The sequence below is a fragment of the Chionomys nivalis genome, chromosome 9 (assembly GCF_950005125.1).
Source record: "Chionomys nivalis chromosome 9, mChiNiv1.1, whole genome shotgun sequence".
Lineage (NCBI taxonomy): Eukaryota > Metazoa > Chordata > Mammalia > Rodentia > Cricetidae > Chionomys > Chionomys nivalis.
In genome coordinates this window covers 44,286,623-44,303,366 of record NC_080094.1, presented here as the reverse complement: position 1 = coordinate 44,303,366, position 16,744 = coordinate 44,286,623, and the positions used below count along the sequence as shown (strand labels likewise).

General features: G+C 46.4%; 1 protein-coding gene across 3 annotated transcripts in view; it reads right to left on the bottom strand.

Moving 5' to 3' along the window:
* Positions 1–224: 224 nt before the first annotated feature.
* The window catches only part of Dnaaf9 (dynein axonemal assembly factor 9), a 141,484-nt gene continuing 124,964 nt past the window's right edge, over positions 225–16,744 (bottom strand). For all 3 annotated transcript variants that reach the window (XM_057780317.1, XM_057780318.1, XM_057780319.1), the window contains 8 exons: positions 13,237–13,372; positions 11,042–11,128; positions 7,581–7,687; positions 7,188–7,262; positions 6,197–6,399; positions 4,511–4,576; positions 3,625–3,718; positions 225–3,093 (listed from right to left, as the gene is read on the bottom strand). In XM_057780317.1, coding sequence (XP_057636300.1) covers positions 2,981–3,093; positions 3,625–3,718; positions 4,511–4,576; positions 6,197–6,399; positions 7,188–7,262; positions 7,581–7,687; positions 11,042–11,128; positions 13,237–13,372 — 881 coding nt within the window. In that variant the 3' untranslated portion in view covers positions 225–2,980. The remainder of the gene's footprint in view (positions 3,094–3,624; positions 3,719–4,510; positions 4,577–6,196; positions 6,400–7,187; positions 7,263–7,580; positions 7,688–11,041; positions 11,129–13,236; positions 13,373–16,744) is intronic.

Sequence of the window (16,744 nt, the reverse complement as noted above, 5' to 3'; positions counted from 1 at the left end):
CCCAGGGCTGGGATTAAAGGCCACCACATCCAGCTTCAGCGTAGGTGACTGTATGATGTGAGTTTTACCCTCTATTGGGGTTCCAAGTGTGAGCTTCAAGGGCTCCTCTCAGCAATCCTAGCCAGGAACATCCCAGCCAGACTGAGAAAGGGTCCAGTTCCCAGGGCTCCACCCTCCAAAGCCACACCAGAGACACAGGAATAGGCAGGGAAAGCTTGCTGAGTGACAGTTTATTGGTCCTTAGTATTACATCTTAATCTCCAAGATTCACAGACACAACTGCAGATAAAAACATGTAAAATAATATAAAAATAAATTGAAGGCTACTTTTATATATTTACTGAATTAAGTAGTGTAATAAATATTATAATAAGCAAAAAGCTTCAATCACACAATTCAGTTTCACTGAAGTTATAGTAGTGTTTGTAAATATGAATTTAAAATTTAAGTTACAAATATTAAAGCATTGAAAAACTAGTATAAAAGTGAATTTTGGCACGTAAGCGAGCTCTTCCATTAGTATCTGATCGTGGGATAATGAGAAAGCCACTTCCCACCTAGTTTTTGAGGTACAACTATCCAACTAGTCAGCAGCATGGCTGGAATACTTAACCGTTTACAGTCTTTGAGTTGAACTTTTCCCTTTTGAGAAGCCAGAGCTTATTACTGTGCAAAAATTCTCCAAAATCCCAAGAGGATTTAGGAGGGACATTTTTACTGATCACAGCCTAAAGGGCTAGTGTCCAGGCCTCAGGTCAAAGAGCCTGAGGGCTTGGTGGGGCCAACCTGCCACCAATGTCTACTTCTTCCCCCCAGTCCACTTGGGGAGATCCCACATTAGAACAAAACAACCCATAACTTCAGTGACTTCACCACTATCCCACTCACTCTGGTGATGGGAACTGAAGCTGCTAACAGGAAAGCTGGTGGAAAGTATGGAAGCCCCTGGGGGACTTTGCTTGTCCTGGGAACTGCTCCCTAAAATCCTTGCTGGGTCCCTGACATCCACTTCTAAGATTAGAGGCTAGAGACTATCATGGCTTTCCTCTGGAGATAGCCTCTTTGACCAGAAGGAATCAAGTGGATGTTAAACCCCATGGAAGTCAAGAGGCCCGCAGGTTGTGGGGAGCAGCAGAGGAGAAGCAAGGTCTCCTCCTAGTCCTCAAAGAACTCACAGTGTGTGGCTGCAGGGCCCCTCCAGAGTCCCAAGCAGGTTAGGGAACATCTACAGAGGCTTCAGCTAGCTTTGCCCTCTTGGGGCAAATAACTTCTGAATGTTCTGCCTTTTCTTCAAAACCACAGTTTTATATTCAAGTTGAGGTAATCAGTTTCCCCTCTGATGAGAGGAATGGGGGCGATGGGCAGGTTGGTAAAAGCACACTTCTATGGACGATGGCTAGAAACCAAGTTCACCACACAGCGTGGCCCCAACCCCTCTTTAAAAACGCTTTTGTGCAGCAGCCAGGCTGCCAGGCCAAAGCAGCCAGAGCCCTTAATCTAGAGCTCCCTCTGAAATCTTCACAGTAACCCTGCAGGAAATGAAATGGCCTGTGGTCTACCCCCACCCCCCAAAGGAAATGAAATTGTTTCGTGGTCCCCCTTTCCCTTTTCTAAGGCTGCTAGCTCAAATTTTAGTTTTTAAAAAGAGCTTGGTGAAGACAAAGGGAGCTATAGTAATTCATTGCTTATTAATCAATTGCACTTAAGATCTATGCTACTGAACCCCAGCCAGAAGTCAGGGATTTCCAGACTAGAGTTCAACAGGAGGGCCTTGTCACCAGTGTGTTTTGGAGTAGGGATGGGAGCATATGGGCCTTTCTCACATGTTTTTCTTAATGCAAGAATTCTTATCCAATGGAACTTGTAATTTGGCTCGTTTGGCTTCAACCTCTTTTTCATAATACAAGAATATTTTATTGACGAGCCTTGATTATTACTTTGCCCAAAGAGCTCTGTTACCAGGCACATGGCCTCATATGCTCCCTCTACATCTCCCCTGTGCCAGGACCCTTCTGCAGAAGTCTCTCTACATTACAGAACACGATGCTGGCTTTCCCTATGTGCTTCTTCCTAAGGCATGCAAAAAGTCCATGAAACTCGGAAAACATTTATAGTTCAAGCAGCAGAGGCACTCAAGTCCTAGCAGGCATCACCTTTAGGGACCTTGCTCCCCACTCTACTTAGGAGGTCAGTCTTGGGATGCAAATTAGTTCACCTTTGCTGAGCAACCCAATCAAGAAAAAAAGAAAAAGAAAAACCACTGGAGGGGATTCCTGAAATTCCTGGTCCTCGGGAATCAAGTAAACATATCCAGGGGCAGTTTCAGGGGAGGTTTTCTGAAATGCACTGCCTTCCATGATGGGGTGAAAGATCAACAGCCCCCAAATTATTAGACCCTGGGCCCAAGACTAACCAGTTGCAGGATATTCACCTTGACTGGGAGGTGAAGCACTGCCAGGCTTGAGTAGCAGGCCTACTCTTGTCTCTGAATTAGAGGACCAAAGTGATGCTGCGGCGGAGCTCCAGGACCGTTAATGCAGTAGCCTCGCACTTACAGAAAGCATCCTATCTTGCTTCCATTCACCCCACAGAAGTGCTCTCATCTACAGGGCATTGTGGATCTCTGCCTGGCCACTGCTTAGGCAACCAGGGCCCTTCTCACTCCCAGCAGCTGCACCGTGCAAGCCAAAGGGTTCTCCTCAGCCTCAGTGTCCAGCTGTCTACGGGAGAGTCTGTTATCAGACACCCAGAGACGCTGGAACACAGGGCAGTCTAGCTGCTCGTCCTGTGCACAGCCCTCACTCAGCGGTGAACACAATGCCTTTCAGGGTGTAGAGAGGAGAGAGAATAGAGACAACATGTACTATGCTGGCAGGCACAGGCCAGGGAGGACAGTGTCAGCTCCTTCAGGAGGGGCCTTCAGGAAAGATGGACACCCATTCACTCATTCATCTCTCGTGGGCACAGGCCCAGCTTTTTTTTAGGGCTTCTGCTCAAAGAGGTCACGGTATTCCTGCTGCTCCAGCTCACGGTTGTACTTCTCGATCTCCCGATTGGCCTCTTCCACATAATCATTCATGAACTGGTCCATGACTGGTACCTGGTTAAGGAGGTGAGCTATGAGCCTGGGGACAGGAAGGAGTGCTTCTCCCAGGGGGACCTGTGGGCAGGTAAGGCATGGGAAACCAAAGTATCTACTACAGAGCATCTCAGCTACAATGAGGGTAACAGGCAGCATGAAGTCGTAGAACTAAGCTCTTGGGTTCAAGCGCATTGAAACTTGCTAGTCTTGCATTTCATCCTGCCCATCTTCACACTGGACTGCTGGAACAGGCCATCTTTACTTTGTATGTCATGACCCTGCTGCTACCAATGCTGCCTTCAAACCACACTGCACAGAGGATGACAGTACAACTGGTCAGTGAAGGGCACATCTAATACCAGCAATTTTAAAAGGGTAACATGGATGGTGCCTGTGGGGCTTGTCCCTGCGAGCTCCCCCAGGTCTACAGATGCTGCCTGCTCCTGGGGCTTGCTGTGGTGCTCCTAGCACACACCAATTTTACAGGAGAGGCTCGCATCTCCCAGATTTTCACACTGGGACCAAACTGTTTCCAAGGATACGTGGGTGAAAATCCGTCTTGTCTCCAAAGAAGTTAACAAACTGGGTGCCATTGTAAAAGTAGCCTGCAGGTAGGGGATCCAAGTGGCGTTTCACCTGTTGGAAAAGAAACCTGTTGAATTACCTGACACCATCTTCCGGCTTCTACAGGTACCAGGATAAAGCAGAGACTTGGGACTAGTGACAGCCCATGATGGGGCTCGGAACGTAGCTTTTAGTCTTTTGTCCCAAGACCTTTGAAAAAAGGCCTAAAAGGCCTTCGTGGGCATGGGCTTGGGGAAGAGGCTTAGGGGTTGGTCAGCTATTAGTAACACTCACCCATGAATAGCTGTCTACAGCCTTCCCATGAACAGCTGTCTACAGCCTTCCCATGAACAGCTATCTACAGCCTTCCCATGAACAGCTGTGTACGTGCCCTTTTTCTGGCCTGCAGCTGTGCTGCTGACTGCTTTAACCCTTTTTTTCCCTCCTGAGACAGGGTTTCTCTGTAGCTTTGGAGCCTGTCCTGGAACTAGCTCTTGTAGACCAGGCTGGCCTCGAACTCACAGAGACCCACCTGCCTCTGCCTTCTGAGTGCTGGGATTAAAGGTGTGCGCCACCACCACCCGGCTGACTGCTTATCTTAAACAGAGATCTTCTAAACTACTTGGGCAGGATGAGAAGGCTAGTTCTCCCATTATCCAGTCCTCTTACAGACCCAGATCTCCTCCACTTCATCCACAGGTCACAGCAGAAGTGGCCACTCCATTTACTGAAGCTACAAGGTTAGGCTTCTTGACCAGCCTCCCTTTATGTCCTGAGAGCAGCAAGAATGCCAGGACATCCTACAAACAGGACAGCACTACAAGTCGAGGACAAACACTGAGGGGAGCGAGGGCAGTCACTCACGTGGATATTCCTGATCTCCTGCTGGGTCAGCATTCCCCTGGTCTTCAGAGCTTTCCTCTGAGGCTTCTAAGTGGATGTAAAGAAAACACACATTTCAACAGGACTGAGGGAGTACAAGGGCAGCCAAAGGCTCACAGGAGTTTGGGGGCCAGTTAAGCATCAAGGACCCCAGAAGAGGGAAGAGTGCATGAACCAGGTTTCATGGAGATGCTGTCTTGCTTGACTACGCCCCTGAGTAAACTACTTTCCCACCAGAGCCCTGCAAGACAGCTGGAAACAAATGTGCCCAGTGCTTTGCAAATGGGCACAACTGCCTCTTGGTAGATTCTTATGCTTGAACCACAATGACAGATAATGGACTTCTGGAGGTTTCACAGTCTAGTAACATTTAAGTCCTTATCTAAAGTAGGAGTGGTGACACACATCTGTGATCCCTGCACTTGGGAGGTTTAAAGCGGGAGGATTAAAATCTGAAGCCAGGCTGGCCTACACAGTGAGATTCCACCTAACCACCTCAGCCAAAACACCCAACCTCCTAAAAAAAAAAAAAAACCCTTAAAATAAGCAAAAGCAGAAGAATTTAGTCACACGAGGAAGCTCATAGCTCCTAGAAGACTACCATCAATGGACAAGACCCAAGACCTCAGGCAACTTTACTCCTCGAGTTCCAGGACAAAGCAAACCACTGATACTGTCTGTGCTTAGCACCACAGCTTCTAAAACGCCTGGCTGTCAAAGTACACAGGCCTGGGCTGGAGAGACACTCAGCAGCATGGAACACTGTCCTTCCAGAGGACCTGGGGTTGACTTCTAATGCCCACAGTTATCTATATCTCCATTCCAGGGGATCTGTTCGTGTTCTCTCTCTCTCTCTCTGTCTCTCTCTCTGTCTCACTCTGTCTCTCTCTCTTTCTTCTCTCCTCCTCCTCCTCCTCCTCCTCTCTCTCTCTCTCTCTCTCTCTCTCTCTCTCTCTCTCTCTCTCTGTCTCTCTCTCTCTGTCTCACTCTGTCTTTCTCTTCTCTCCTCCTCTCTCTCTCTCTCTCTCTCTCTCTCTCTGTCTCTCTGTCTCTCTGTCTCTGTCTCTCTCTTTGTGTCTCTCTCTCTCCTCTCTGGTTTTTTTCGAGGCAGGGTTTCTCTGTAGCTTTGGAGCCTGTCCTAGAACTAGCTCTTATAGACCAGGCTGACGTTGAATTCACAGAGATCTGCCTGCCTCTGCCTCCCAAATGCTGGGATTAAAGACGTGACCCAGCACTGCCCGGCGGGATCTGATCTCTTATGACCTCCATAGGCACCAAGCATGCATGTGGTGCAGACATATATACAGTCAAAACACTCATACACATAAAATAAAAAGTGTACAGGACCAGGCCTTTAATGTCAGCACTCCAGAGGCAGGCGGATCTCTGTGAGTTTTGAGGCCAGCAGGGTCTATAGAGTGAGTTCTCAGACAGCCACTGCTATGCAGAGACCTTGTCCAGAAAAACAACCCCAAACTCAAAACGAAACACAGTATTGACATATCCACCTGGAATTTGCCCCTACAGGCTACTTCTTAATCCCCAAATGTCCCTAAGTTCTGACTGAGCCTTGAAGTGTAGACTAGTGGGTGTCAGAGGGAAGGAGGCCAGGGTCGGAGGAGTGCGCCGGCCATAGCTGGGCTCAGTTAACTTGGTTTCACAAGTCACCTGCTTAGCTGACTGTCGAAGCCAGTCTTTGAGGCTGTCCTCCTTCAGGGAGCAGCCAATGAACACGAGGTAGCATTCTGGCTGCCCATTCTCTTGAGGCGTGCTTCTGGAATTGGGGGGTGGAGTGGGTCCTTCCAAAACCGGCATAATACTCAGGGAGTTGGTCAAAGTGTTGTGGCAGACCTCCATGGTCTTCTCAGAATCTGCACAGAGAACACATTTGTCCCTGAGAACAAATCCCACAAGAATGCTAGACTGTAACAGTGCTGGCAGGTTGACAGATTCCTAGGGACTGACAGGATGGGTAGTGGCGAGTTGGAAAGGATGAGTATTAGTATATGGCTTGGTAGGTATGGGTGATCAGACACACACTGTTAATAGGGCAGAGGAACACAAGCGGAAGAAAATGCTTAGAGGTCAGATAAGCAGGGCCACTCACCACTGCCTCTGCAAGATCTGTCATAAAAGGAGAGGCCACTGCACTGATAGTAACACCCAGGGATTCACCTCAGAGGCTGAATGCAGCGGCTGGCTGTGACATCAAGGACTAAGTACTACCTAGCAGCCCGAGGGGCAGCAACCTGAGGAAGGGGCTGGGGAACCTCCCAGTGGTAAAGAACACTAGCTAATACTCTCTTGAGGACCTGGGTTTGATTCCCAGCATTCACACAGTGGCTCACACCAATTTTAACTCCAGGGACAGGAGATCAAATGGGCACCAGACACACATGTGGTGCCCATACATGTACTGTCAAAACATGTAATGTAAAATGTAAAAAGAACAGCTTTATAAAAGAACGGAAGAAAGCATGGACACATATTAGCTGGGCTTCAGTGGCCTTGCGCTACAGCCCAACCTCTGTACAGCTCACTGGAGTTCCCATGAGCTGAAGACAGATCCTCCACTGTGGAAAAGAGGACGGAGCCAGCAGGGCTGTGAGCTCACACCAGGAGCCGTGAGTGCCAAGCTACCAAGACTCACCCCATTTACCTGAGAACTTCACTTTGCCGAGGATGTGGTAGATATTCCCAGAGAAGGGACTTGGCTTGATGGAAGACTGAATTGCTGGTGGAGGAAAAGGACAGGAATTCAGCTACCTGGAGGCAGAGGCCAAGCTTAGATCAACAGAGTCAGAAGGTCAGGACCAGGGGTAGGGCTCAAGGTTCCATCTCCTCCCGCCCAGGGCCTCCACCACCATCCCTCAAAGTGAGCCAAGCGTGGCCACACACAATCGGAACCGGAGATCTGATCTCATTAACCCCCTACCTGCTTTTGATCCTGACAGTATGGAGAAGAGGAAACCCGAGGATACTGACTGAAATGGGGCCACAGGGAAGGGACAAGTCTTCCATCGAGGGTGGAATGTGTCCCAGCCACGCTCACCTTTACACTTGGCCACAAAGCGGGTTTTCTCCAGAGGTCGGTCAAACCACACGCAGATCTGAACCATTAGCGGAAAGACGGATCCGGAATCAAATCTACCTTCATACCTTAAAATAGTTTTTAAAACGTAAGAACAAGTATTGTTGTTCAATTCTTTGACATATTCATGAGCGTATACAAGAAGTTGTAGTACCCTTTGCCCCCATCTCATCCATTCAGTGTTGGGGTTCAGTGTTATATATATTATCTTGGGATAAACTAGTCATCATTGTTCAATCCTCTCTCACTAATTAATACAATATTTTGTTTACAATATATATTTCTTTTTCCTATATGAACTAGGGTCTTATCAATACCAGATTGGCCACAAATTTGCTATGTAACCAACGATGACCTTACATTTTTGATCATCTGGGCATCCACCTTCTTAATGCAGGGATTAAAAGCATGGGGCACCACACTGGTTTATATGGGGCTAGGGATTGAACTGGGGGCTTGGTTTGTTTTTTTCAAGACGGGGTTTCTCTGTGCAGCCCTGGCTATCCTGGAACTTGTTCTGTAGACCAGGTTGGCCTTGAACTCAGAGATCCTCTTGCCTCTGCCTCCCAAGTGCTGGGATTAAAGTTCCGCACCACAAGGCTTGGCTGAAGTACCGTTTCCAGTGTGTATACCTCTGCTTCACTGTGGGACTGGAAAGCAGGATGGCGCCTTGGAGCAGGACCTTCCTGAGAGTGCAGGTCTAACTTCTCTAGACTAGCACAAGTTCCTTCAAGTCCAGGGCTGGTGCATTCCCTCAGACCTCACGATACTAGGAGTCCTTCCTAACACAGCTGGGGCCACCCCTACTCTACCCTGTCCCCACTTTGAACTGAAGATACACCTACTTCAGCGTTCAAAACAGCTAGGATTACTTTCAACACTCCAGACACGTCTATCTCATGGTAGGGAACTTAAAACATCCACATTTCTCTGGAAGGAACTAAGAAGTTGTGAGGCCACTGCTGTGTAATCACACTGCTTGTCACAGAGCCATTAATATCAGGGCTAAACTCAGAGCATTAAATTAGGGTTTGGGGCTGGAGAAATGGCTTAGCAGTTAAGAGCACTGTCTGTTCTTCCAAAGGATCTGGGTTCAATTCCTGGTACCCACATGGCAGCTTACAATGGTCTGTAACTCCAGGTCCTGGAGATCTGACACCTTTACACCAATGCACAAAAAATAAATTTAAAAAAATTTAAAAATAAAATACGCAAAAAATAAATTTAGGGTTTGGTGTGTGTGGTGTGTGTGTTCAAACTTTGAGATGTCTCATTTCTGTGCTTAGGTTGGTCTTGAACTCCTAGACTCACGTTTTATCCTCCTGCCTCAGGACCCTGAATATATGGGATTATCAGTACATACACTACTATACCTGGATGAAATAACTTTTTTTCTTTCTTAAAGACAGGGTTTTGTGTTTCCCGAGGTTGGGCTTGAGCTTGCTGTGGATCATGCAGATTCCCTGGTCTTCCTGCTTCCTCTCAAATGCTGTCACTGTTAGTATGAGCTACTATGTCCACATTGTGAAACTTTCTAATATAGAAAATTTCTAGTTTAAACCAAAAACAGAAGTATGAGAGTATAATGAACCCTTATATTTCATTCAGCCTTCACAGTTAAGGACATTTCATTTCAACTCCTGATTTATTTCTGACTTGGAACTGCTCCAGGGGAGGACAGAACCACTGGAGGGGTCATTCCTACCGTCCTAAGATTGGGGGCGTGTACTAGCCCAGCAATGTGTGTGTGTGTGTGTGTGTATGTGTGTGCACTTGCCACAGTGCACACATGAAGGTCAGAGGACAGCTTGTAGGAGCTGGTTTTCTTCTTCCACTGTGAGGGACTCTGGGATTGAACTCAGGCCATGGGGGCTTGAGCTATTTTGCTATTTAACTACTGAGCTATTTTGCTAGCCCTTTAAAAAGGTTTGTCCTAGAGATTGCTATGTAATCAGGCTGCTCCCTAAGAGGTTCTTCTGCCTCTGCTTCCCAGTACTGAGAATAAAGGCACTCACCACTGTGCTCAACCCCTTTTAAAGTTTTTTGAGCCAGGGCTTCCTGTATGTAGCCTGTGAGACTGAACTACAACTTACTATGTAGCTAAGGATAATCCTAAACTCCCAATCCTGTTTCTATCCTCCTGAGTGCTGGGATAAGAATGTGTGCCACCATGCCTTACTTGCAATAGGTTTTTTCTTTCCTTTCATTGTTTTCTAAAAAATTTATTATCATTATTCTACGTGTTTATGTATTTTGCCTGAATGTGTGTATTTGTACCATGTACACTCTGAGTTTGCAGAAAGCTTTGAACTGCACCACATGGGTGTTGGTAACTGAACCCGGGTCCTCTGCAAGAGAAGCAAGTACTCTGAACCACTGAGTCATCTCTCTTGTTCTTAGACTTTTCTTTTCGTCTGTCTGTCTGTCTGTCTGTCTGTCCCTCCCTCTCCCTTCCCTTCCCTCCTCCCTCCCTCCTTCCCTCCCTCCCTCCTTCCTTCCTTCCTTCCTCCTTCTTTTTCTTCAAGATAGTGTTTCTCTGTGTAGCTTTGGAGCCTGTCCTGGAACTCACTCCACAGACCAGACTGGCCTCAAACTCATAGGGATCCGCCTGCCTCTGCCTCCCAAGTGCTGGGATGATTAAAGGTGTGCGCCACCACCGCCCGGCTACTAGCTGTATCTTGGACACATCACTGAACTCTTGCTGCTTCTGTCATCTATAAAATGTGAACAATAGTGGCATTTATTATGTGTTTTGTTTATATGAAATAAAAAAGCCAAGACAGGCAAAGCTCTGAAGAAGCAGCACTGCACAGCAGAACTTCCTGGCATTGTGGGAATGCTTTGGTTCTGCAGTGCCCAGTACTGTGGCTGCCAGGCATAGGCAGCCACAATTAACTCTAAATTTTGAGTTTTATTAATTTACATCTACATCACACTCAGAAGCTATGTGGCTAGTTCTAGAGATAGCTCAGGTGACAATGGTGTTAGAGTAAGACCATGGGGGACTTAGCATCTCTCCTTTCTCCTCTTTTTGGTGATGTTCTTGGGCTGGGATGCAGCTGTAGAGAATATTCCATGATCTCATTAGCAGAAGCCTACCTACTTTTGATGACTGATTACCTATTCTAGATGGCTGATTATTGGGCAGGGCAATTTTTTTTTTTTTACCTGAGGAATCTAAGTCTTGGTTCTGTACCACTCACTGTACTTGGTACCTGTAGGATGACCTCTTGAATCACAGTGTTCAGAGGCTCAGATTGTGGAGCACTGGCCCCTTAGGAAGGCTTCCTGGCCACAGCAGGTTATCCCAGTTAACACAGTGACCCTTGCGAAGCATACATGTTATTGTCATTTCTGCTGCTCCTTGCTACAGATGTGGCTCACATTTCTTTTTAAAGCTACTATTCAGTAATGATACTTGCCAGCCAGGAAACATTAAATATCGAGAACGTAGCATCTGGGGACTTGAAAAACTGTTTTCTGAGAGAATCAGCTCAATGTCTTCATTCCTTTAAAAACACAGAGAACCAGAGAAGACCCAGATTAATTAGGATTGTCAGTGTTAACCTCTCCACATTTGCACGCATTTTTTCCTGACACAGAATATGAAAATTAGTTGTACGCAGAACAGTTCACTTCTACTTCAATATGCGTCTTCTAAGAATAGTTGCTCATAGGCAGAGGCAGGCAGATTTCTGTGAGTCTGAGGACAGCTTGGTCTATATTGTGAGTTTTAGACCATCTAGGGCTACATAGAGACTCTGTCTTATAACAGACAAACCAAAACAAGAAGAATACATTCTCTTGCAGGGCCACACTATACTACCACACCTGAGGAATTAGTACTCCTATCAGAATGCAGAATTTCAGGTCCTGCTGGTGACTCACTGAATCACAAACTTTTTTGGGGGGGGGGTAACACAAGAACACAGGTCTCATGTAGACCAGGCTGGTCTTGAACTCACTAAGTAGCTGAGGATGACCTGATCCTCCTACTTCTACTTTCTCAAGTGCTGAGATTACAGACATGTACCACCAAGCCTGGTTTATCTAGTGACGGCGATCACGACCCAGGTGGTGCTGCTTCACTGACTCAGAGCAGAGAGGATCATCATATCAGACTGTCCCATTACTGTTATCACTTGGTCAACACAGTGCCTGCCAGATCTTAAGAATGTAAAGGTGGGGGCTTTGTTCCCAGCACCTGTTATTCTTGCCGAGGACCAGAGTTTGATCCCAGGCTCCCATGGGAACTTACAGTCGTCCACAGTTTTTGTTTCAGGGGATTTTATGCCCTCCTCTGACCTTCCTAGGCACCAGGTAAGCACATGGTACACAGTCATGTCTCCAGCCCTCCAGTTTATGTCTGTGTGTGTAACTAAGGGACCGGATGTAGGTGATGCACCTGCTAGCAAGGATCCTTGCTGAGGCTCAACCTGAGGTTCTCACACTTGTACAGCAAGTACGTTACTGACTGAACTGTTTCCCTGGATAACGAAACAATGTACACCTGAAGTTGCCCTCTGGCTTCCGTATACATGCCCACAGAGATGCACCTCCCAAGTGCTATTTCAATGGTGTGTGTACATGTGTGGCCATGGTATGTGTGTGGAGGTCAGAGGACAGCTGTAGGAGTCAGTTCTCTCATCTACGATGTGGATTCCAAGATCAAACCAGATTCTCCCACTTGGTGGCAAGACTCTTACCTACTGAGCCATCTCACCTGCCCCTCAGCTGTTTTTTTTGAGACAAGGTTTCTCTGTAGTTTTGGAGACTGTCCTGGAACTAGCTCTTGTAGACCAGGCTGGCCTTGAACTCACAGAGATCCGTCTGTTTCTGCCTCCCGAGTGCTGGGATTAAAGAGGCGTGCGCCACCACCGCACCCCTACTCTCACATCTATATTTTTGGTTGTAAGCCTAGCTTTTAATGGCTGAGCCATCTCTCCAGCCCAACACACTCTCACATCTTAACACATGGACCACTGAAGACAGTTTTGACTTCAATTCTTCAGTGTATGAGAAAGAATCTGTCAAAACAGAGTAACAAAACACCTCAGAGCATTAAATATTAAATTAAACGCACTTTATTTAAGAAGTGGTGTGGTGGTGGCGGTGGTTGACATTACTCTCAGAACCTAGTAAGCAGAGGCAGGTGGGTCCCTCTGAATTCTAAGCAAGACAGGGCTGCAAAGTAGCATCCTGTATCCAACAAAAACAGCATTTTACAGGACTTGAGAGATGGATTAGCAGTTAAGAGCACTGGCTATTCTTCCAGAGGACCCTGGTTTAATTTCCAACATCCAAAACGTAAGTCATAATTATCAACAACTCCAGTTCCAGAGGCTCTAAACCCTCTTCTGGCCCCCATGGGCACCAGGCATGCATGTGCTGTATAGATAGACACCCCCCCACACGCAAAATACCTACATACATGAAGTAGAAATTTGTTATTATTTCTTCCGTGTGTGTGTGTGCAGCACAGTATGCATGTGGAGGTCAGAGGACACCTTGCAGTAGTCGGTTCTTTCCTTCCACCAGGTGTGTCCCTGTGGGCTAGTCCGTGCTGTGTCATCTGGGAAAGAAGTTGGGCACACAGAGTGGAGTCTGCAGAAGTTACCTTGTAACAACCCCATTTTCTGCAAGAATGAAGGCTGCAGTAGGATTGGCAGCCCTGATGAGGGTCTGCAGCTGAACAAGGAGAGGGCGCCTCTGCTCCGTCGTGTGACTGGTAAACACCACGTTATTCACCAAGCCTGAAGAGTAGAACCAAAACATAACCACCTTCAGAATCTTGACTGGGGATGCAGGCTCACACAAATGTGGGCTTTGCTCCTTCCACTGACCTCGCCACATTTCTTTCTCCCCTTCTGGGAACTGCCACATCTTAAGAGTACATGCTTAGTTACTTCACTTCCTAATCTCATGTATTTGTATTCTGTTTGTTTGGTTTTTGTTTTGTTTTTGAGACAGGGTTTCACATAGTAGCTTTGGTTGGACTGGAACGTACTACGTAGACAAGAATGGGCTTCAATTTGTGATCTTCCTGCCTCTGCCTCCTGAATGCTGGGATTATACATGTAAGCAACATGGTTAGCTTTATGCTTTTCAAGACATGGTTCTATTAAGATGTAGCCTAAGCTTGCTGGAAATCATTATGCAGCCCAGTGTGACCATGAATTCACAACGATCCTATGTGTTGGGACTATAAACTTGGGCCACCAAGCCTATCTGCACAAGCACATGCACCACAAGAACTGGCATGAGCTGGCTTTCTCCTTCACCATGTCGGGACAGAAATTGAGTTCAGCTGGGCGATGGTGGCGCATGCCTTTAATCCCAGCACTTGGGAGGCAGAGGCAGGCGGATCTCTGTGAGTTCAAGACCAGCCTAGTCTACAGAACTAGTTCCAGGACAGGCTCTAAAGCCACAGAGAAACCCTGTCTCGAAAAACCAAAAAAAAAAAAAAAAAAAAAAAAAAGAAATTGAGTTCAGGTCACCTAGGCCTGGTGGAAGCACCTTAACCACTAAGCCAACTCATAGGTTCCCAAACTACTTCAGCTTCTCTTAATTCAATTTTCTGGTTGTTACTTGGAGTTCTTGATCAAAGAGCTTTTTAGCATTGCTTACATTCAACCTTATTAGAAATCGGTGCTGTGCTGAGCGTGTTGGTGCACACCTTTAATCCTAGTACTTGGGAGGCAGAGGCAGGCGGATCTCTGTGAATTCAAGGCCAACCTGATCTACAAGAGCTAGTTCCAGGACAGGTTCCAAAGCTAGGAACCGATGCCACTGCCTTCAGCAGCTCAGGACACATTGCTTACCACCAAGCATTCACTACAGCACTAGGTGCTGACAACTATATTCTCAGAGTCTCACAACTGCAAGACCAGTGTGGACACAGATTTCCATACAGTGACATGGGAAAAAGGATTTGTAGACTGGATAACAATGAAACTGCTCTACAACTTGTAAAAAGGTAAGATTCACAAAACTATGGGGAACTTAGTAATCGGCAAAGTCATTACCCATTCTAGTGTAATTATACTTCTTCCAAATTCATACTTATTTTCTTAGTTATAAATATATTTTATAAAGTTCTTATCAATATAGGCTATTTCTGCTATAAGATTATTTGTCTTTTTGGGATGGGGTCAGTGTCTAGCCCAGGGCATCCTAGAACTCATGATGTAACTAAGTTATAATCCTCCTGCCTCCATTTCTTGAGGTCTGGATTCCAGGCATGCACTGGTTTATGGGATGGTAGAGATCAAACCCAGTACTTCAAGCATGGTAGGCAAGCATGCTATCATGCCTAGATATATCTAGAACCTCTTCAATAGAATATTTTGTTATTCAGTGGAATTCTTCTTATTATTACTATTTTGGTTTTCTCGAGACAGGGTTTCTTTGTGTAGCCTTGGCTGTACTGGAATGCTCTATGCAGATCAAGCCAAGCTGGCCTTAAATATATAAGAGATCTGTTTGGCTATTCAATAATTTTTATTTATATTGTATTGTGAAAATTTCAAATGGGAGGCAAAAGAGATGTCTTGGTGGCTAAAATCTCTTGTTGTTATTGAACAGGACCCAGAGTTGGTTCCCAGCGCCCATGTTGACTCCCGACCATCAGCAGACATGCATGTGGTACACAAACATATACACAAGCAGGCAAAAAAATTAATAGAATAAAATAGAATGAAAACCATTCAAATATGTACCAAACTAGAAAATAAACTCTGGTTTTAAGAGTTATCAAGGGGTGGGGGCTGGGGAGATGGCTCAGAGGTTAAGAGCACTGCCTGCTGTTCCAGAGGTCCTGAGTTCAATTCCCAGCAACCACACGGTGACTCACAACCATCTGTATTAAGATCTGGCACCTTCTTCTGAGCTGTAGGCACACATGCAGACAGAACACTGTATACATAATGAATAAATAAATTAAAAAAAAGGGTTATCAAGGGGCTGGACAGATGGCTCAGAGATTAAGAGCACTGACTGCTCTTCCAGAGGTCCTGAGTTCAAGTCCCAGCACCACATGGTGGCTCATAATCATCTATAAGGCATACATACAGGCAGGACACTGTGTGCATAATCAATCAATCTTTTTTTTTTTTTTTGGTTTTTTGAGACAGGGTTTCTCTGTAGTTTTGGAGCCTGTCCTGGAACTTGCTCTGTAGACTAGGCTGGCCTCAAACTCACAGAGATCCGCTTGTCTCTGCCCTCTGAGTGCTGGGATTAAAGGTATGTGCCACCACCAGCCATGAAATAAATTTAAAACAAAAGAATTATCAATACAGCCAGGAGGTGGTGGCACACACTTTTAATCCCAGCACTCGGGAGGCAGAAACAGGTGGATCTCTCTGAGTTCAAGGCCAGCCTGGTCTACAAGAGCTAGTTCCAGAACAAGCACCAAAGCTACAGAGAAACCCTGTCTCAAAAAAAAAAAAAAAAAAAGAATTATCAGTACTAGCAATGGTGGCTCAGGTCTTTAACCGCAGCACTTGGGAGGCAGAGGCAAGTGGATCTCTCTGAGTTCGAGGCCAGCCTGATCTACAAAAGCTAGTTCCAGAATAGGCTCCAAAGCTACAGAGAAACCTTGCTTTGAAAAACAAAATAAGACAAAAAGGATAGACTTCCCTCTGCCAGTGCCAGGGAGCCCTCTCCTCTGAATGAGGGGGTGCTGGAGGTACCTATATGTTGACACTATATTGGGAAGGTCATTTTGGAGGTTGCAGAGAAACATCAAGGGCTGGCCTAGAAATGCTGAAGCCAGATCCCCACACTTTGGTGCAACCACAGGAAGCCACTGGAGCCTTTGGAAACAGAGGAGATTGAGGTCATAAGGCCATGCCCAAAATGTGGCACCACAGGCAAATATATGGAATCCCTGAAGTCTCAGGACATTCTAGGATTGGTAGACAAGGAGCCAGACCCTGCAAGGTGACTGAGAGGTTACCATGGGTAGAAGAAGAGAACAATATGGTGGGCCTTTGTAGTGAGGAGTCAGGAAAGCTAGTAGAGACCTACAGAGACCTAGAGACTATGATAGTTCCTTAGTTAAAAGGGGCAAGTCAAATTAGGACAAACCTGCCCTTCTCAGCAGTGAGCCAGGGTCTCAGACAAAG